The sequence below is a fragment of the Suillus fuscotomentosus genome, assembly GCF_016647785.1.
Source record: "Suillus fuscotomentosus strain FC203 chromosome Unknown F5891scaffold_4, whole genome shotgun sequence".
Taxonomy (NCBI): domain Eukaryota; kingdom Fungi; phylum Basidiomycota; class Agaricomycetes; order Boletales; family Suillaceae; genus Suillus; species Suillus fuscotomentosus.
Window position 1 is genome coordinate 552,512 of NW_024539516.1, and position 18,800 is coordinate 571,311.

At 45.5% G+C, this 18,800-nt stretch overlaps 6 protein-coding genes across 6 annotated transcripts; 4 read left to right on the forward strand and 2 right to left on the reverse strand.

Moving 5' to 3' along the window:
• Positions 1–439: 439 nt before the first annotated feature.
• On the reverse strand, positions 440–2,949 carry F5891DRAFT_1181977 (uncharacterized protein; the record flags this gene model as incomplete). The annotated part of the gene is made up of 7 exons (XM_041366096.1): positions 440–1,162; positions 1,217–1,707; positions 1,757–1,921; positions 1,975–2,093; positions 2,147–2,275; positions 2,337–2,725; positions 2,770–2,949. The coding sequence occupies 7 exons, from the start codon at positions 2,947–2,949 to the stop codon at positions 440–442; spliced, it is 2,196 nt and encodes a 731-aa protein (XP_041232141.1).
• Positions 2,950–4,071: 1,122 nt separating this feature from the next.
• On the reverse strand, positions 4,072–4,479 carry F5891DRAFT_975342 (uncharacterized protein; the record flags this gene model as incomplete). Its single annotated transcript, XM_041376502.1, has 2 exons — positions 4,072–4,330; positions 4,373–4,479. The coding sequence occupies 2 exons, from the start codon at positions 4,477–4,479 to the stop codon at positions 4,072–4,074; spliced, it is 366 nt and encodes a 121-aa protein (XP_041232142.1).
• A 2,621-nt stretch (positions 4,480–7,100) lies between these two features.
• F5891DRAFT_941935 (uncharacterized protein) lies at positions 7,101–7,472 on the forward strand (the record flags this gene model as incomplete). The annotated part of the gene is made up of 1 exon (XM_041374373.1): positions 7,101–7,472. A coding segment is annotated over one exon (372 nt), but the record flags the coding sequence as incomplete, so codon positions are not given.
• A 597-nt stretch (positions 7,473–8,069) lies between these two features.
• Positions 8,070–11,947, forward strand: F5891DRAFT_901580 (uncharacterized protein; the record flags this gene model as incomplete). The annotated part of the gene is made up of 10 exons (XM_041373470.1): positions 8,070–8,615; positions 8,663–8,844; positions 8,897–9,063; positions 9,908–10,052; positions 10,104–10,275; positions 10,349–10,391; positions 10,554–10,736; positions 10,790–10,901; positions 10,951–11,702; positions 11,772–11,947. Coding segments are annotated over 10 exons (2,478 nt in total), but the record flags the coding sequence as incomplete, so codon positions are not given.
• Positions 11,948–14,040: 2,093 nt separating this feature from the next.
• F5891DRAFT_975345 (uncharacterized protein) lies at positions 14,041–15,355 on the forward strand (the record flags this gene model as incomplete). Its single annotated transcript, XM_041376503.1, has 7 exons — positions 14,041–14,058; positions 14,097–14,190; positions 14,456–14,520; positions 14,732–14,762; positions 14,805–15,084; positions 15,136–15,197; positions 15,252–15,355. 7 exons carry the CDS (start codon positions 14,041–14,043, stop codon positions 15,353–15,355), a joined length of 654 nt encoding a protein of 217 aa, XP_041232145.1.
• Positions 15,356–16,928: 1,573 nt separating this feature from the next.
• On the forward strand, positions 16,929–18,465 carry F5891DRAFT_1181980 (uncharacterized protein; the record flags this gene model as incomplete). The annotated part of the gene is made up of 4 exons (XM_041366097.1): positions 16,929–17,214; positions 17,269–17,561; positions 17,618–17,842; positions 17,899–18,465. 4 exons carry the CDS (start codon positions 16,929–16,931, stop codon positions 18,463–18,465), a joined length of 1,371 nt encoding a protein of 456 aa, XP_041232146.1.
• Positions 18,466–18,800: the final 335 nt, after the last annotated feature.

Below are 18,800 nucleotides of genomic sequence, written 5' to 3' on the forward strand. Positions count from 1 at the left end.
GCCTGGTTGTGCAGTCTGTGCAAATGGGCTAGCTGCATTGGTAATGGCCTATACTCCTGTGGGCCGGCCTGCTTCTACAGTGTGAAAAGGGGGCTGGCCGCACCTATAGTGACCCATACCAATGAGGGCCGGCCTGGTGGTGCAGTCTGTGCAAATGGGCCAGCTGCATTGGTAATGGCCTATACTCCTGTGGGCCGGCCTGCTTCTACAGTGTGAAAAGGGGGCTGGCCGCACCTATAGTGACCCATACCAATGAGGGCCGGCCTGGTTGTGCAGTCTGTGCAAATGGGCCAGCTGCATGAGTAATAACCTATATTCAAACATGTATGGCCAGTGCCATATTGAATATTTCTTTAAGTCTCAAGCACAGATATACAAAACATTGAATCAACTCTAAGCCATTGTGATACAAGATGTATGGAATGATATATCAAATATTTCAGACATTGTACTTCTTTGGAGGTGCTTTGTCTCTGGCAGAACGACGAGGTGGATCAGGAGGGGAAGCTTTCACCTTTTTCTTGGTTGGTTCCTCCACATCTGCAGCAGGCCTCTTACCCTTCCCTTTAGCATTGGATTTCCTCACCCTCTTGTCCACCTTGCTTGCTTTCTTAGCCAATCTTTCTTCTTCCTCGACCCTCTTCTCCTCCTCAGCCCTCTTCTCCTCCTCAGCCCTCTTCTCCTCCTTAGCCCTCTTCTCCTCCTCAGCCCTCTTCTCCTCCTCGACTCTCCTTTTCTCCTTCAACTTCCTTTTCTCCTCTGAACGCCTCTTCTCAATGTCTTTCCTCACAACAGACAACCCCAGGCTCTCATCTTTCAGCATGGCTTCTACTGCTGCCCCTATCTCTACAACCTTTTCCTCAATCTGGTCGCCCATCTGGATGCCCAAGATCGAGTTACCCAAGTAGTCAGGTACATCATCTCCAGCTTCGTCGGCTTCATACTCCTGAGCACGACGACACTCACGAAGTAGGAGTCCAAGTCCCAGGGCCACAACCATGCCCCATCCACGAGAATCGAACTGGTAGCTACTCAAATGCTCCAGGGCGACTGAGGCAATTTTCATATCCTCATGGATGTCTTGAGGCAGATATGCCTGAGACCATGTCCAAGAAGCCCAGACAGGAAGATGCTGTTTCCTTGACTTTGAATCTGTTCTTTGCTTTAAAAAAGACAAAATCAATGTAAAATCATGAGGTTAAGAGATCTGACATACCGGAAGCTTCTGAACCGCAGTAAGAAGACGATGATATGAAGGGACAGTAGAGAGAGACTTGAGGTAAGGGACCATGTCCCTAGCAAGATGGTATTTTGGGCTGGACTCAGGAATGGTCAGAGTCTCCACCTCGACGTCATCTTCATCTGAAGAGCTTTTACCATTGGTGACCTTGTTCAAGAGTCCTTCCTCATCTGAAGAGACTTCAACATAGGCAGGCTTCGCCCTTGACTTGCCCTTTGCAGCTCCTTTCTTAGTGCGAGCATCATAGAAATCAGCTTGCCTATATCCAACAAAACGTACAATCGGCATGTCATGACTAGCACGGTCTTTCCAGTGGGAGTAGATTGCAGTGATCGTGTCCTTTTGCAGGTGGGAAGGATCCCTGATGACAACATTCTCAGGAATGCATCCTGAATCAAGGTAGTGAGTGGGATCGGTCGACATCTCACCCCAGGGCACCAGAGCCCTAGGATTGTTGGTAATAACAGCTGGGAAAAGTGAGTAAATGATACAATCACATAAGACAAATCAACTCACCATAGGCCTTTTGAAAGACAGCCCAAATAAGCTGTTGTCTGTGCTTCAGCTTAAGACATACAAAGCCTGTGGGTAGGCAAGGATAACCATCATCATCGACCTCAACAGTGAGATCTGGGAGATTATTTTCATTGTCATCCTCTCCATCACTAACCTCTCCATCGGCTGACAGACTTTTAGCTACCATATTAAATTAAAAAGTTAAAAGAGACATTTACCATATTCTCCTTCGAGAAGCCAGTTGGCAAGACGATCTTGAGCATGTTCTGCCCATTTCCGATTGTCTTTGGTCGCCTGAGTAAAAGGTTTTTTGGCCTTTTGTGGCGAAGTCTCCCAGCTTTAGAAACAAGTTAGTCATGATTAACAATATGAAGCATCAAAAACACTTACACAGTAGTTCCAGGAGCTTTTCCCTCACCTCGGTCATGGGCTGTAAGGATGACGACATGCAATCCCATGGTTCTCCGGACCATGTCCATAAAGTCCTCCATCATTTTTTTCTGGTTATGGGTACGGTATCTATTGATGTATTGTTGAGTTATATAGCATGTATGCCAATAGAATCTTGGGAAAAAAATACCTGTCCTTGGTATCTGCAGGAGGTCCTTCCTGGTTCCATTTTCCTGCAACTCGCTCAAGCTCCTTCTTCACCTCAGGGGACATGGCCTGGTGCCACATGCGGGCCAATCTTGTCCTCTGACCCATAGACTTTGGGTTGGAGGTATCTCTGTGCTGCTTGTCATATTCTGCAAATTCATCCTTAAATAATTTTTGGACGACATCAAAACCAGAGAATTCTGTCTTGTACTTCCCAGCATCCTCAGGCTTATCATCTTCCCTCTGTCTCACCATCTCTACAGTAACAGCATCTGGAGCAGATGTGTCCTTAGTTCCTCCCTCAATAATCTCTTCCTCTGCCTTGCGATCCTCATCATCTTCCAGGAAGTCCAAATAATAGGCACGAACAGCCTGTATTGATTAGATTAGTATAGAACACAATTATAAAAGCTCACCTTGCGCAGATTTTTCTCAGGAAGCATGACACAAGGGTCTTTGGCTGCTTCACTGCTGCCTATAGCATCTTTGATTGTCTTGAGGATGCGAGCCCTGATGCCAGAATTTCCTTTAGCTGCTACAAAGGAATCTTTGTGTTCATTCAACACATTGCTAAAAACAAGAGTCCAGCTGGCCATTATATCTGACAAATAAGAATCACAGGGATGCAGGCCGGTACAAATTTGCAGATGTACTGTTGGACCAGACTTCATTGTTGAAAAACTCAACATTACAAACAAGGTCATGTGACAAACATGGTCATGTGACAAACACGGTCATGTGAAATTTATGTTGACAATTTTCACTATATTCAAAATCCACAAAGTGCATCTACCAAAGTTTCATGTTGACAAGAGACGCGCGTCCACAAAACACGTGTTGACGAAAGATAGAACTAAATTTGTAGTTAGTATGCGACAGCGCCACAGAAAAAGAACAAAAACTCACCAGAAACGAAAGAGACGCGTTGACAAGAGACGCGCGTCCACAAAACGTGTGTTGACGAAAGATTGAACTAAAATTGTAGTTAGTTTGCCACTGTGCCACAGAATAACAACAAAAACTCACCAGTAGCAAAAGAGACGCGTTTACAATAAACACGCGTCCACAAAACGCGCGCATTGAGCAAACGTTGGCTGAAATAGTAGTCAGTATGGTCACATAGTCACAAACAAAAGAAATAAAACTTACAAGTGACGAAGACGCGTTGACAATAGAGACGCGTCCACAAAACATGCGCGTTGAGCAAACATTGGCCTGAAATAGTAGTCAGTATGTTACATAGTCACAAACAAAAGAAATAAAACTTACAAGTGACGAAGGAGACACGTTGACAATAGAGACACGTCCACAAAAGACAATTGTGCGCAAAAACCAACCACAATTGTGCACGTGATATTCCGGCAAACAAGAACAAATCAACAAACGGTACATCAACCATTTCCATTTCTCCCACGGTTCGTTTCTTTCAACCTTTAACCATGTATTGCAACGCTACTCATCCTCCTTTACTCTACCATACCTTCCTTGCATCTGACCTTTGGCTACTTGCAGACTGCAGCTGCAAGTAGTCAAAGGCAGCGCTGCAGTCATCAAGCCCATAATAACAAGTAAGTTCTTTGTACATCCGCTTGACAATACTGATTTTTTTCATATTTATTTACAGTTCTTGTTAATAACTGGCGCGCTATCAAATTTGATAGCGCGCCTTAAAGGTGAGTCTTCTCATTCTGCCAGCGGCTCACTTTTCTTTAGTTTTTTTAGATATATTCTTGGCCATCCATGTCCCCAGGGACTGGCGCCTCCCACTTTGGCCATCCATGTCCCCAGGGATTGGCGCCTCTCACTTTGGGCTCTGGGGGATATTTTTGTGGCCATCCATGTCCCCAGGGACTGGCGCCTCTCACTTTGGGCTCTGGGGGATAATTTTTTGGCCATCCATGTTCCCAGGGACTGGCGCCTCTAACTTTGGGCTCTGGGGGATATTTTTTGGCCATCCATGTCCCCAGGGACTGGCGCCTTCATATATCTGTCTCTCCTGTTAAAATCTAATTTACTAACCTGCTCTCTAGCTTTATCAGATCCACTGAATTTTCGGGCTTGTTTTTTGTTTTGTTTTCAAGTCTGATTTGTGCTAACAGTGTTTTTTCCAGCTTTATCTCACACATTGTCTGGTAGCGGTTTTGATGAGGTAAGTGTCTTTTCAAGATTCAAGATGATACTGATCTTTGCCATAGTTTTTGGTCTGCACTTGATGCGCCTCCCATTTTTTTTTGACATGTTTAATTCGGTAAGCGTCACTTTAATATTCAACATCATACTAACTATCATTACAGTTGGCTCATTATTAGTTTACTTTTTTACTTTGCTTCATTTACTGTAGGGTGCAAGGCTAGGATGGAGAGGGCCCCTCCATCCCTGTCTTGCATCATTTACCTTAGTTTTTTCTATCTTAGTTTTTTCGACTCCAACTTGTACTTTGCTTGGTGTAGAACATAGACTAAATGTATCACCCTTGTATGGGCATATTCTGGACATGTGACTCATAACTTTTTGCCCAAAAATTAAGTCACGTGATCGTGAGAGTAATGCAAGGTGACATGCGCCTCACTGACTGCACCTCAATTAAAGTAAGTTTGGAAAGAATACAATCTGTTTGTTGCGAGCACATCATTTTTGTGAAGGGACAGGGCAGCTGCGCCCATGGTGTCATCAGTGAGGTTGAGCCAGCCTAGCTGATCACATCAGCCTCACTGAGAACACCACAGTCTAACAACCAGTCTTCTCCAGTAGAGTAAGTTTGATTATATATTGTTTGAGCCTCACTCATTTCAGATGCTCACCTTCTATATCTAATAGCGAAAGAAAGTGAATCGTTTCTGTTGCGAGTACATCATTGCCATGTACTCACAACAGAAACGATCCACTTTCTCTCACTTATAGATATAGAAAACAATAGGCTGGTCCAGCCTATGTAGTTCACCACCTTCTATATCTATGAGTGAAAGAAAGTGAATCGTTTCTGTTGCGAGTACATCATTGCCATGTACTCACAACAGAAACGATCCACTTTCTCTTGCTTATAGAAAACAACAGGCTGGTCCAGCCTATGTAGTTCACCACCTTCTATATCTATGAGTGAAAGAAAGTGAATTGTTTCTGTTGCGAGCACATCATTTTCATGGAAATGATATACAAGCAACAGAAACGATCCACTTTCTCTCTCTTATAGATATAGAAAAAAACAGGCTGGTTGAGCCTATGTAGTTCACCTTCTATATCTATGAGTGAAAGAAAGTGAATTGTTTCTGTTGCGAGCACATCATTTTCATGACTGTTGAGGTCAATGATATATCTATAAGTGAAAGAAAGTGAATCGTTTCATTTTCATGGCACAGGGTGGCTGCCCCCATGGTGTTCTTAGTGAAGTAGAGCCAGCCTAGTTAATCAAGTCAGCCTCGCTCACAACACCACAATTAAAGTAAGTTTAATTGTCTACTGTCTCCTCTAGTAGAGCAAGTTTGATTGTCTATTGTTCGAGCCTCACACTTACTCTACTAGAGGAGACTAGCTATATGTGGTCCAATTTAAAATTTAATTAGAGTGTATTAGGCTATTACATAATGTGTTCTAATTACATCACAACTAAGTTCAGTCAACATGAGTCCGGAGCGCGAGAACTTTGGTTCACTTTTTTTCACTCATGAACCAAGTCAAAAGGCAGACAACTGAGGTTTTGGCAAGTCTTGACAGGAGGACCAGAGAGATAATGGGCAATTCATCTGAACTAGGGGTTCTAAAAGATGGCCAAGTTCAAACAGAATTGCTGCATAAAGCTAGGTAACTGTGGTTCTGTATTCATTGCAGCCAGCTATTAATGACCGAGGGAATCAAGGATGAGAATAGCAGTACAGCTACAGCAATGCTTGGCATCACCCGGTGATACCTTGAACTTTGATTATACCTCAATTTCCGAGTATGAAATTGACCGGGCCGCCCTGACCATTGCACATGCCATGGTCAACCCTAGTGAGTAGGTTAATATTTAGGGTTGCACATGAAATTTAATGGAGAATTACAGTCAATGTCAATTGGGATGTAGACCGATATGCTGACAAGGTCAATTTGTCACAACCCAACAGGGATGGGTCAGCAACTGCTGAACCGGAGAGACTGAAGAAGTTCTTCCCTGAGGCTGTGCTCGGCAAAATTTCAGTTCCAGCAACCATTGTGGACAGGCACGGAAAAATTTTGGTAGTTCATCTCCCTGATATTTTGACAGCTTCTCGCATAGTATGTTTCTGGTTGGGGATTTTCCTTCAGGGCTGATTAATTAATTAGGAGCATCTCAATCACATCACTGGTGGCTTGAGAGAATCCCTTCTCAAAACTGTTGATCCTAAAGATGTCAACAAATGTTGGAGAGATGATGGATATATGGTTCCAGCTGAAGGAGGGGAATTTGGGGCTGGTAGAATTACAGTAGCTCCTGCATATTTCATGCAAAGACGGGAGGTATTGTATTTTCACTTGTTATATATATTGGGTCTAGGCTTAACTCTATTCTTAGCGACGAGTGGATCCATTGGTGACCTCAGAGTTTTACAAATCAGAGAAGGTCCAACGATGGTTAGCTGCCTTGACAACATCAGAAGTTCTATGGAATGCCATTACTGGAGTTGTGGCTCCGGATCTTTTTCAAGCTGGCAACTCTGCATTTTCTCAGGCCATCAAAGAAGTCTGTCATGGATCAAAAAAGAACCCAAAGAACCCTGCTCCAGTGGACTCTTGGCCCTCAATCTTTTCAGGGCTTGAAATTATTGCTAACCGTGTTACCTTTAGCCACAGAGATGCTGGTGGATCCCCATCCCTTTTTGATCTCCTGGTCAGTCTAGGAAGAAATCATCATGCCACTTTGGCCTTGGCAGACCTCCATGCAGAACTAGATTATTCCCCTGGAGCAATGGTCTATATTGCAGGGCGGGTGCTAGAACATTCTGTTGGTTCCTGGCTTAATGGAGAACGGGTTGTAATTGCCCATTTCATGAAGGATGCTGTGCATGACAGAGTTGGGGTGCCAAGGCCATCATTTCCGATGCAGAGTTTCTTTTTAGAGTTAGTAGGGGGGAAGAGTCGGAAGAGAATAAGGAGTAGGAGATAGTATTGGGAAATTCCCATAATTATTTTTTTGGTGGAATCATTATGTAGCTGTGCCAAAATTCATGTGGTGCTCTGACCTCTGTTACCTTTGAACAAACCCATAATTTCAATGACCTCAAAAATCACACCAAGACGGAAAAATAGGGCCAGAGTAGCAACATCTTCTGATGATGCCCAGCCAACAAAGAGAAAAAGAGGTGCTTATAAATATACATACATCTCATCTAAAACTCGGAGGGGAAATGTTTCATGGAAAGAAGCGGATACTGTCTATGAAGACTATGACAGTGAGGTGGAGCCAACCTCACCGGTGAAACAAAAACACCACCAGAATATTGAAGATCATTTACTGGTCAATTATGACAGAGAGATATATGATGATTTTGGGACAGGAGGCTTAAATAGTATCCAACGAAAGACAAAAGTGAGTTCTGTGGAAATAATTATTCTTGAAAACTAGCCAACATTACAGACCCAAAATGATTTCCTCAGGGAATACTTGCCTTGGTGCAATGAATATCTTTCAGTGTTGTTGGAGTTGGAACAGCTGATCAACAATGGGAAATGTGAGGATTGCGGATGGGAGGAGGGCTTTATTCGTTGTCTGTCCTGCTCAGGAGAGCACAGCTGGTGTTCCTCATGTGCTGTCAAAGCCCACCAGCACAACCCCTTCCACAACCTTCAGCTTTGGAATGGCAAGTTCTACGAGTCTACTACCCTACGGGACCATGGGTATATAATGGATCTTGGTCATGGGGGACATCCTTGCCCCAATGCGTTGCAGCAGTCAAACCTGTCACCCTGGTCAGATCTTGGAGCCATGGAAGATGTGTTTGCACACGTGGAGGGGGATACTATTTATGAAACACAGTTGGGATTGTCTAACCTGGTCATTGTGCACTCCACTGGAGTTTACTCACACTGTGTATCCTGGTGTCAGTGTCCTGGAGCTGAGAAGGACAGACATCTACATCTGCTAAAAGCAAAGTTATTTCCTGCCAGCATCACTCAGCCTCAATCTGCTTTTACCTTCAATGTGCTAGATAACTTCCTCATAGACGCTTTGGAGTGCAAGACCTCAGCTATGAGTTTCTATCAAAAGCTACGTTGTTTTACCAACAATGCTTTCCCTCATACAATACCTGTGAGCAATTTCTTCATCATTGTACCCCATGCTTACATGATAAAAAGGATCGCTACCATGAACTTATGCGGGTGTCTCGTATATGGAGGGATTTGGTCAATAGAATAAGGTTTGGCTTTGCACATGAGTCGGACAGATCTCCTGGTCCAGGGGATTTAGCTCTTTATTGTCCAGCATGTCCCCAGCCTGGCATCAACTTACCTTCTTCTTGGAAGGATACCTATGACAGGTAAGTTGGTTCATCAACAACTGCCCACTGAGCTAATTTTTGTGGTCGGCAGTTGGTTGGTCATGCAAAGATATGTTGTCGATGGAAATTTTACAGCTCAGCATATGAAGATGAAGACTCCAGAAGATGATGTTTCACTAGCAGACGGAAAGGGATACATGGTAACAGAAGGACCTTATGAAACTCACATAATAGAATCTGTGGAAGAGAAAGAGGCGAGTTGTCATATTTCATGACATGTTTCATTAGAAATGATGTCTAATATAATTTCAGAAATCATCTTGCAGCTGTTACAAGTAACATCGGCTACATGGCCCCCCTATCATTTTCCCCTTCGTCCTCGCCCTCGTATGCCTCTGGCTCGTACTTCTCTACCGACTATCCGTTGACCGGATCCTCGGGACCGTTCCCGTCCCTCATTCCCCTCCTATCGCACCAACATGCGCACGTGCCTTCGGGCTATGACTCGTTTTGACTCGTGCCACCAATGTGGCTTTCCTTATCTTGTCTTATCTTTCCTCTGACTCATGCGTGCTGCGCATTGTATCATTTACCGTTGGCTCGTTCCAACATTTCTCGGTCTCATTCCGCATTCGACCTCACATCACTAATCAGGCTCTGCTACCAGCGTACCTATACCCTTTCCGTTTCCCCTTTGCCCTTACCTACAGTACGGTAGCCTTGCCCTTAACCCTTTCCACTTAGTATAAGTAGTCGGTCACTCTGTACTAGATTCCCTAACTTGAATCTACTCAATCTTCCCTCGAACATACTTCCCTCTGAAGCCCCCTCAGCTTTAGTCTCTAGTATCTTTTCTTAGGTGCTCATCGCACCTAAGTCTACCTCGATCGACTACCTCATCGTTCGGACAAGACTGTCCTTACTTTGAGAACGTCAGTGACTTTGAAGACATCCGTCTTAGAAGTCACGTGACATGCGCGTCTCTGATATCTGCCGACTCGATGTCGCCAGTCTCAGTCGCTACACCGGACCCTTCCGGTTACGTCATGAACGTTAGCGGACGACGCCCCTCTTAGGGCTCCGCATAACAGATCTATTTGAGTGCGTAACAGCAGCAATCACCGTGCTGTGAATGCAGCCAATGTCCAGAGAAGCAACCTAAGAGCTACAGGAGTTGGGGCAACTGCATGTTCTAGGCATGGATGTTTTGTTCCCCATGCAGTAGTTGACTTCCAAAAGGGAGAGAGGTATGTTGGTTGCATTGTTGTACTACGACATTGGGCTGACTATGTAGTCAGGCAAATGAACATGGACTATTCCATCTGCAACGCATTGAAATATCCATCAGAAGATATTGGCAGTGCACTCATAATCTATGATGTTGCATGCCAGTGGAGTATCCACTTCCATGAACGGGTGAATCAAAGCTATCACCTGTCTCTTCCTCAATCAATCAAAATATTGCCAGCGGTCGGCAAGTTTCATCTAAGCGCTCATAAGCTACTGTGCTTTCCCAGATTCAGCCTTAATTTTATTACAGGAGCTGGTCATATTGATGGGGAAATCTTGGAGACCCTCTGGGCCCCGTTTAACAAGATTTCCCCAACTGCAAGGTCCATGACTCTCTCTCACAGACAGGAAGTCTTAGACGACCATATGAGGGATTCTAATTGGAAGAAGCTTGTCAGAATTGGCAAGTCCCCTTTATTTCCAAGATGTCAACTTTGACTAATGGAACACTTCAAAAGTCAAATTATTACTTAAAAAGTATCATCAAGCCATACAGGGCATTAAAGACACTCAGGGTCCGTATGAAGAATCAATGAAGTCTCTTGATCGGGCCAATATCCAGAAATGGAAGAAGGAAGCTGAACTAGCAGCTCTTCACCGAGGTGAGCTTCTCGACATCTATCAGCTTACAATGGATAAAGGTAGGTTTGGTAAAATTCAACTTTGATTGGACCTGATTATGAATCATCAAAAGCTCCAACTATGGCTGAAATAAGGCTAAGGTTGACTGAAAACGAAGTGTCCACCAATGGTAGGACTGGGGCTGTTGCATGGTTGATCGAGGGTATCAACATAGAAAATGCTCAGTAAGGTGTTCAATATTTGAGGTGTGATTGACTCAAATTGGGTTATTAGAGATGGCCTACGTTCTTCTATAAGACAACTGCCAGAGGATCCAACTGCTTCTCAGAGAACTCTGATGGAAGAAAAAAGGCAGAAACTCTTGTCTCGCATTAATAAGTTCCACGAGACTGCATTGGTTATGACAAATGGGATGGAATTGGAAGGGGGAGCAGGATTGCACCAAGATGACCCTGAACTGTGCCTGGAGGAGGCTGATGGATCTAATTTTCCAGGAATTGAAGAGCTGGGGGAAGACAGTATTTTGGACATCGGAGATGATGCTGACTCACCTGCAGAGGTTGCTGAACTTTGGATGCCATCGTGGGGGACATCTGATCCGATCATGAATGATGTTGTCATGCCATTACATCAAGAAGAACTGGAGCTTCGAAAGGGTCAAGCAAATGACTGCCTGGAAAAGCTTCGTCAAGCTCTTGGTGACAGATCTGTGGTGTTTCGAGAGAAATTACACTCCAACAAATCAATCCATTATCAGGGTACTAGATCAACAAAGGAACTTCGAAAAATCACCTTGGCCATCAACAAACATGCTCGAGAATATCGCAGATCAAGGGCAGCAATGCAACGATTAGGGGCTGATTCTGATACAATGTCATCTTATCAAGCCCTAAAGGCTGAGGACCTTACAGTAAGCAAAGAAGTCACTGAGGAAAATAGGCATGGTCAGGGTTCTGATAGGCTAGCTTGGTTTTGGAGAATCAACAGTGCAGAGGACAGCCAGAAGAGCGAGTGGATGAATGAATGTGAGTTTTAATCTTATCTGATTTTTATGAAGGTACTGAGCTTATGTTCCCCATTCCTAGTTTATTGAGTCAATTGGTTGAAAGCAAAAGCACGATATGACCGTTGGAGTGAAGAGCTGAAGTTGGTACAGCATGAAATGTGTTGGACAGTATGGTGGTTTCAGAAGCAGGAGTCGGAGTGGAGAGCAAGGGCAGATGAAAGCATCAAGAATGGGCATAGGGCATATGCTGAAAAGCAGGCTTCCATGTGGGCTGAGTTTGCAGCTGAGGGCATGAAGAGTTTTCAAGGAAAATGGAGCATGACAAGTTGATATTAAAGATGGCTTCATAATGTAATTACTTGACTTCTAAACATACCAGATGAGGTTAGGTGTCCTCGCCCAAATATTGTAATAGTAGGCCAGCCTATGATGGTGTGCAGCCAGCCTTATATTACAGGCTGCAACAGCAGGCTGGCCGATGTGGGATGGATGGCTGGCCACTGTATACATACTGCACATCCCGTCCAGCTGGCTCAGGTATAAGTGCCAGCTAAGCCAGCCGGCCCAGAGGTGCAGGCTGCAACAGCAGGCTGGCCCATATAGAATATGGCACTATATGACCGGCCGTCCACCTCATACAGACTGCACAGACTATCCGGCCAACTGAGGAATGCTGGCTTAGCACATCAGGCTGCAATATAAGCAACAAAACTATTGCAATGTTGGCATGATCAAGCTGTGATTGATGTAGCATTCATGTAAGCAGTCCAGCTTAAAAGTAGCCATGACCATGCACAAAACAAGTCTGGTACATAACACAGTCCAGCAAGCTGGGGTGTAGGTGGCAACCAGGCTGGCCGGACCAGTATTACATACTGTACAATATGTCAGGCCAGCTATGGTATAGGACACAGCCAGGCCGGCCGACCCAGTGTTACAGGGTGTAACAACAGGCTGGCCCAGCCAGACTTTGCTAATCTTATCAGACTTGGCTGTGGTATAGGTGACAAGCCAAGTTGGCCAGCCCAGTATTACATACTACACAACCTGTCCGGCCAGCTTGGGTATAGAACACAGCCAGGCCGGCCAGCCCAGTATTACAGGGTGCAACACCTTCTATGTCTATGAGTGACAGAAAATGAATGGTTTCTGTAGTGAGTACATCATTTTCATGATACTGATTTCAGATGCTTACCTTCTATATCTATAAGTGAGAGAAAGTGGATCGTTTCTGTTGCTAGCACATCATTGCCATGAAAATGATTTACAAGCAACAGAAATGATCCACTTTCTCTCACTTATAGATATAGAAGGTGAACTACACAGGCTCAACCAGCCTGTTGTTTTCTATCTCTATAAGTGAGAGAAAGTGAATTGTTTCTGTTGTGCAACAGAAACGATTCACTTTCTCTCACTTATAGATATAGAAGGTGAGCATCTGAAATGAGTGAGGCTTAAACAGTAGATAATCAGACTTACTCTACCAAAGGAGACTGGTTGTGAGATTCCAGCATGGGCCAGCCTGTTGTTGCATCCTGTAATACTAGGCTGGCCGGCCTGGTTGTGTCCTATACCCTAGCAGGCCGGACAAGCTGTGCAGTGTGTAATACCGGGCCGGCCCACATGGCTTTCACCAATACCCTAGCCAAGTCTGGCTGGGCCAGCCTGTTGTTGCACCCTGTAATACTGGGTCGGCCAGCCTGGCTGTTTTCTATACCCAAGCTGGCCAGACGAGCTGTGCAGTATGTAATACCAGTCTGGCCAACCTGACTTTCACCTATACTCCAGCTTGCTGGACAGTGACATGCACCAAACTTGTTTTGTGCATGATTGTGGCTACTTTTAAGCCTCAATGTTCCTCACTTTGAATCTTTCTGGACTGCTTACTTGAATGCCACATCAACCACAGTTTGATTTTTCCAACATTGCAATAGTTGTGTTGCTTATATTGCAGCCTAATATGCTGGGCCAGCTATTCTGGCTATGATTATACCCCAGTCTGCTGGACAGGCTGTGCAGTGTGTATGAGGTGGATAGCTGGTCACATGGGCCAGCCTCCTGTTGCAGACTCTGTATAAAGTGGCCAGCCACAAACTCGGATAAACCAAAATGGCACCAGAAAGCTGCAATTTTTTCTGGACAGCTTACTCAAATGCTACATCAACTGCAGCTTTGAAGTGAGGTTGAGTGCACTTTCTACCTACCTCAGAGGCAGGCAGGCCATCATAGAAGCAGTATGCTAGCTAGCCCCCTTCTTCATACTGCATATACAGGTTGGCCCATGTGGCTCACAAAGGTGAAATTCAATCTGCAGCTGGCTGTCCCCCTTTCACATATTGCAGAGATAGGTAGGCTGAATGCACCATTTGGGAGAGGTATGTCGGCCGGCCCCCTCTTACACACTGCACATCAGGGCTGGCCCATTCAGCTGAAATTCAATTTGCAGCCGGCCGGCCCCCTTTCACATATTGCACAGGCAGGCAGGCCTAATGCACCATTTGGGAGAGGTATGTCAGCCGGCCCCCTCCTACACACTGCACATCAGGGCTGGCCCATTCTGCTAACATCAACCTGGCCGGCTGGCCCTCTTTCACATAATGCAGAGGTAGGCAGGCCTAATGCATCATTTGGCAGACATTGGTCGGCCGGCCCCCTTATACACACTGCACATCAGGGCTGGCCCATTCTGCTAACATCAACCTGGCCGGCCGGCCCCTTCCTACACCTCTGATATTTTTTTATGTGAGGCATCGGCCTGCTAGAGTTCTACAGCATCGGCCGAGCTTGGATTTACATGGACCAGCCGGTGTCCGGTAGTCCAGGTTTTGCAGGCCAATGTACATGTCCTATGACAGTGTTCTACAGTAGAAGTGACTGAAGGGTCTGGTCATATAATCTGACTTCACGGCTAGCGTTCAATGACCAGACTTCAGGCCGGGCTCGTGCTCGCAACTACTACTTTATTCCTGTCGTCACCGCCTCCTGTGCCGCATTTGATAGCTTATAACTCTCCAATCATTCTGCTGTGCTTGTTATCTATGAAACTAGTACCGCTCACAAAGACATGGAAACCCTCAAGGTGAGTGAGTTTGTTTAAGCTGGCTCACCATTTGACACACAGCACAGCACATGCCACGATACCAAGTCATCGCGCTGCTGCTATGGCTAGCATACCCCTCAATCTGTCTGTCAGTGCCACTTGCTTTTTGTTTGTGGGTAACTGAGGCGCTAGGCGTGTTTAGATCTACTTATAAGTATGATGTTTCATTTGGTGCAGCTATCTTTATCGCCTGCTTCGGGTCCGACAATGCCGTTGTCAATATCATAACTATCTTGGCTTGTGTGGCCTTCCTTTCAAATGGAGCCCTTACGCTCTACGTTTTCGCCATTGTAGGCAGAAAGTAAGCTAGTAGCACTCTTGCTGGTTCTGCCAGTCTCACTATGCCTTGCAGGCCGGCCAATGGTAAAAAAACCACCCCCACACAAGTTATTGACGGGCATCATGCTAGTATAGGTGCTGCATGCCTTCCGCGTTGACAGTCATGACCAGCCGTGATAACTGTTATAGTATGGTTGATCGAAGCATTGGCTGCACTGCGAGCCAAAGGGGGTGGCTTTAGCACGATCCTGGACAAGACGACAATGTCCACCGTGTGGACAATACATATTTAATGACCTCAATCTACCTGGCAAGGAGTGATGTATGATAGTCATTTTCTGTTTTATATTCACTGAAGGATTTATGAGTTTGCCACCTACAACTTCTACCATTCTATTAGATATTCAGACCAACATGTATATCAGAACTAGAATCAGTGATTAATTAATACGCTCAAAGTAGCGGGGTGATATCGAGTCTAAATATCCACCTCCAACAGCTGTTCCGAGTCAAAGCCGTGGATACTAAGTATAGCATTTAAACTTGTTAAGGTTTGGCATGAAGCCGAAAGTCACCGCATTACTTATGTAACCACTAACAAGAGAACCCTCTACAAGTCGGGAAAGACTTGGTTTACCTTATATAGAATGTCAAGAACTTCCCAAAGTGACTTGGCGCTAGTTGGGCAAAGGGTAATGGCCCACGCTGAACTGTGACGTACTAATGTTTCAAGGTATTCAACTGACCAGTACTAGTATGAGTAGTAAGTCGGGATCCATCATCTTTTACATTTTTGCCACTGACTCAGGCATTAACGCGCTGTAGAGACTCATGCCTCTCATGGCGTGATATGGCAGTTCCCACCAAGGAGTACATAGCATGAACTTGTAGTGTCACTCCGTGCGCTACCCGCAGCTATCCCTATACGAGGCGCAACTTTCCCGCGCAACGCGTGCTATGCGCGCACCATTCCCGCGCTTCGCGATGTATACGCGCGCGTGCATTCCCGCGCTTGAGCTCCCTATAGCGCCAGCCATCCAGAAGCATCCATCCACTGTCCACCAAACCCTCTAGTGCGTATATGTCCATTTCTTTTATTAGCATATCATTCCACCTCTATTTTTATAATGGACCCTTACTTATATATATCTTTACATACCTACTCGGTAGCGCTTCGGCTCCGCATGACCGCGCTTAGGCGCGCTATATAAGCGCCGACACAGGAGTTTTCCACTGAACTTTCACCTCTCACTTTACCTAGTACTTACTACCTAGAAAGTCGCAATATAACTCTATTCCTTTACATCTCGCACTCTTCTCTTATATTGCATTATATTATCACTTAAGCTTAGTCTCTCTACCATTTCCGCACGCGCGCGCGTTCCTGCACCTTCGTACCTTGCGTGCACCTGCGCTTTCTCGCGCTTCGCTTCGGCGCATACCTCGAGATCTTCGCTGCACCTGCTTCCCCTTTAGGGTTGAACGCACTTGTCCTTTCAAGTATAGCACACTAGGCAACGCGCAACCTTACAACTTTTTTAGATACAGTTAGGAGCACCTTTTGTTCCTAGCAGTATTGTTGTTTCTACAGCGCGGTAGCATCATGTCATACCCCACAAAACTTGAACCGGTCACTCAGAGTCGCCTGCTCAGCAAAGTCGAGGACTCGCCGAGCCAGACTCCCGGCTGGCACAGTACCGTACAACCCTGTGACGGCATAGTCATTGCCATGATGGATTACTACTACTAAGTCTTATTAGGCAATCACTCTTCGTTCGGTGAGTTGCATCATGACAGCCAGACTGAAATGATATAAAGACTGGGTAGCTAAGAGCAAAGTAAGTCTAATTGTATCATTGGTTCGTGATGCACAGCGACACTCAGAGCCCCGCCTGTTATACTAGAACTCATGATCGTGATAATCAGGAGATTCTTTCGCGCAATATCAATAATATCATAGATTCCATCCCATCGACTCGCCGATGCACCCGTCTTCAAACTACAGCATATCTTCTTGGTGCCCATAAAGAACTGCCCGAAGTCACTGGCGAAGAGGTCAACTGCATCCGTGCCGTTCAGTTGTGCTATTCGTCAGAAGCTCAGGCTAGCTATACAGAAGAAAGACCCGAGCAGCCTCAAGCTTTCGAGAAAGGTAATTTTGATGATCGTCTTGAGTAACTTATGCGAGATACTCACGTCTCACTAGTCGAGTTTCGCATTCCTTTGAATACTATGGACAAGGACAAATCTACAATGTATGTAGACAACTTTTATGCCGAGTCAGACCATCCACTAGATATACTCGACTCCACGAGGGCCGCAATGAATCTTTCGAAGAAATACGAGCACTTGGGTTGGCGTCTGTCTACAGCCCGCCGCATGGACCCACCACATCGCCTTTTGACTTCCCAGGACATCACTAGCACTTTCAAGGCTGTGAGGGCGGAGCAGGTGTCTGGACGGAAAAAGAAGAAGGTTGTGATTGAAATCGTCAACACTGTAAGTTCTTTTTTGACTCAATCGTGACACGACAGCTCAATAACTTCTTGCGGTAGATGTCGGTACCAAAAGGAAAACAAATCAAATCACAGGCAGGTATTGTGTCCGATCCATCCCTTCTATACGTGAAGGAACTCGAGAATGTGAAGAGAAGATTATGTTGCGCTGAGCATCAGCTCGGAGGTTCAGAGAACACATTTTGTTGGGTAGATGTGTCACAGCCAGACGCTCCACACTATCCGATATGTACCCAAGACCTCCAGGAGTGGGCTAAACATCTGGTATGTGCACGTTTATACGCCTCTAAGCCTACTATACATTCATCTGAATCATTTAGTATGACACTCGAGATCCGGATAGCACCTGTGCTACTCTACCCAACACGCCTTATTTCGATGACATTCGCAAGACATGTCAGGCAAGAACTGCGTCATCGCTTCAACGTATCCCAACCGAGCTCATATCACCCATTATCCATAATCATGTTCACCTCTCATCTGCCATCAACAACACGTGGGCTTCTAATGATGCGCATTCTGTACAGCAACTTGAAAGTCAGGGCCCTATGGCCGCTCCGCAACCACTTAAAAGGACATTTGCACTCTACATGGAGAGTGATGAAGAAAGTGACGATGAAGAACCGCCAAAAGACATTGACGACGTCATCACAACCATCCATTCTCGCTACCCTGCTATGGACTTCCCTCGGTATGGAGATATGCTGAAGGAGCGCAGCATATTGTATCTGCCGACTGCAGCGCATTTTGGTAGCCGATTTTATGTGGAGAAGGTTGGTATGTCGGAGGGTGCTGCGGTCACATTTCATACTCGTGTTTGTGAAGCTCACATGAAGGAGGAACGTGCGAGAGCATGGAGGAAGGCTAAAGGCAAACAGAAGGCATGAGCTGATGACACTGATAAGGAAAATATCCAAGCTCTCGAATAGTGTGTCACATTTACTGTCTACTATTTCTACAAGTAGTATGATCTTATACCTACTTTTAATTGCTAGCATTGTAGAGACTCATGCCTCTCATGGCGTGATATGGCAGTTTTCACTAAGGGAGTATACAGCACCAACTCGCAGCACCACTCTGTGTACTGTCCACAGCAATTCCTATATGAGGCGCAGCTTTCCCGCGCAACGCGCGCGCGCGTTCCCACGCTTGCGCGCCCTATAGCGCCAGCCATCCAGATGCATCCATCCACTGTCCACCAAGCTCCCTAGTGCGTATATTT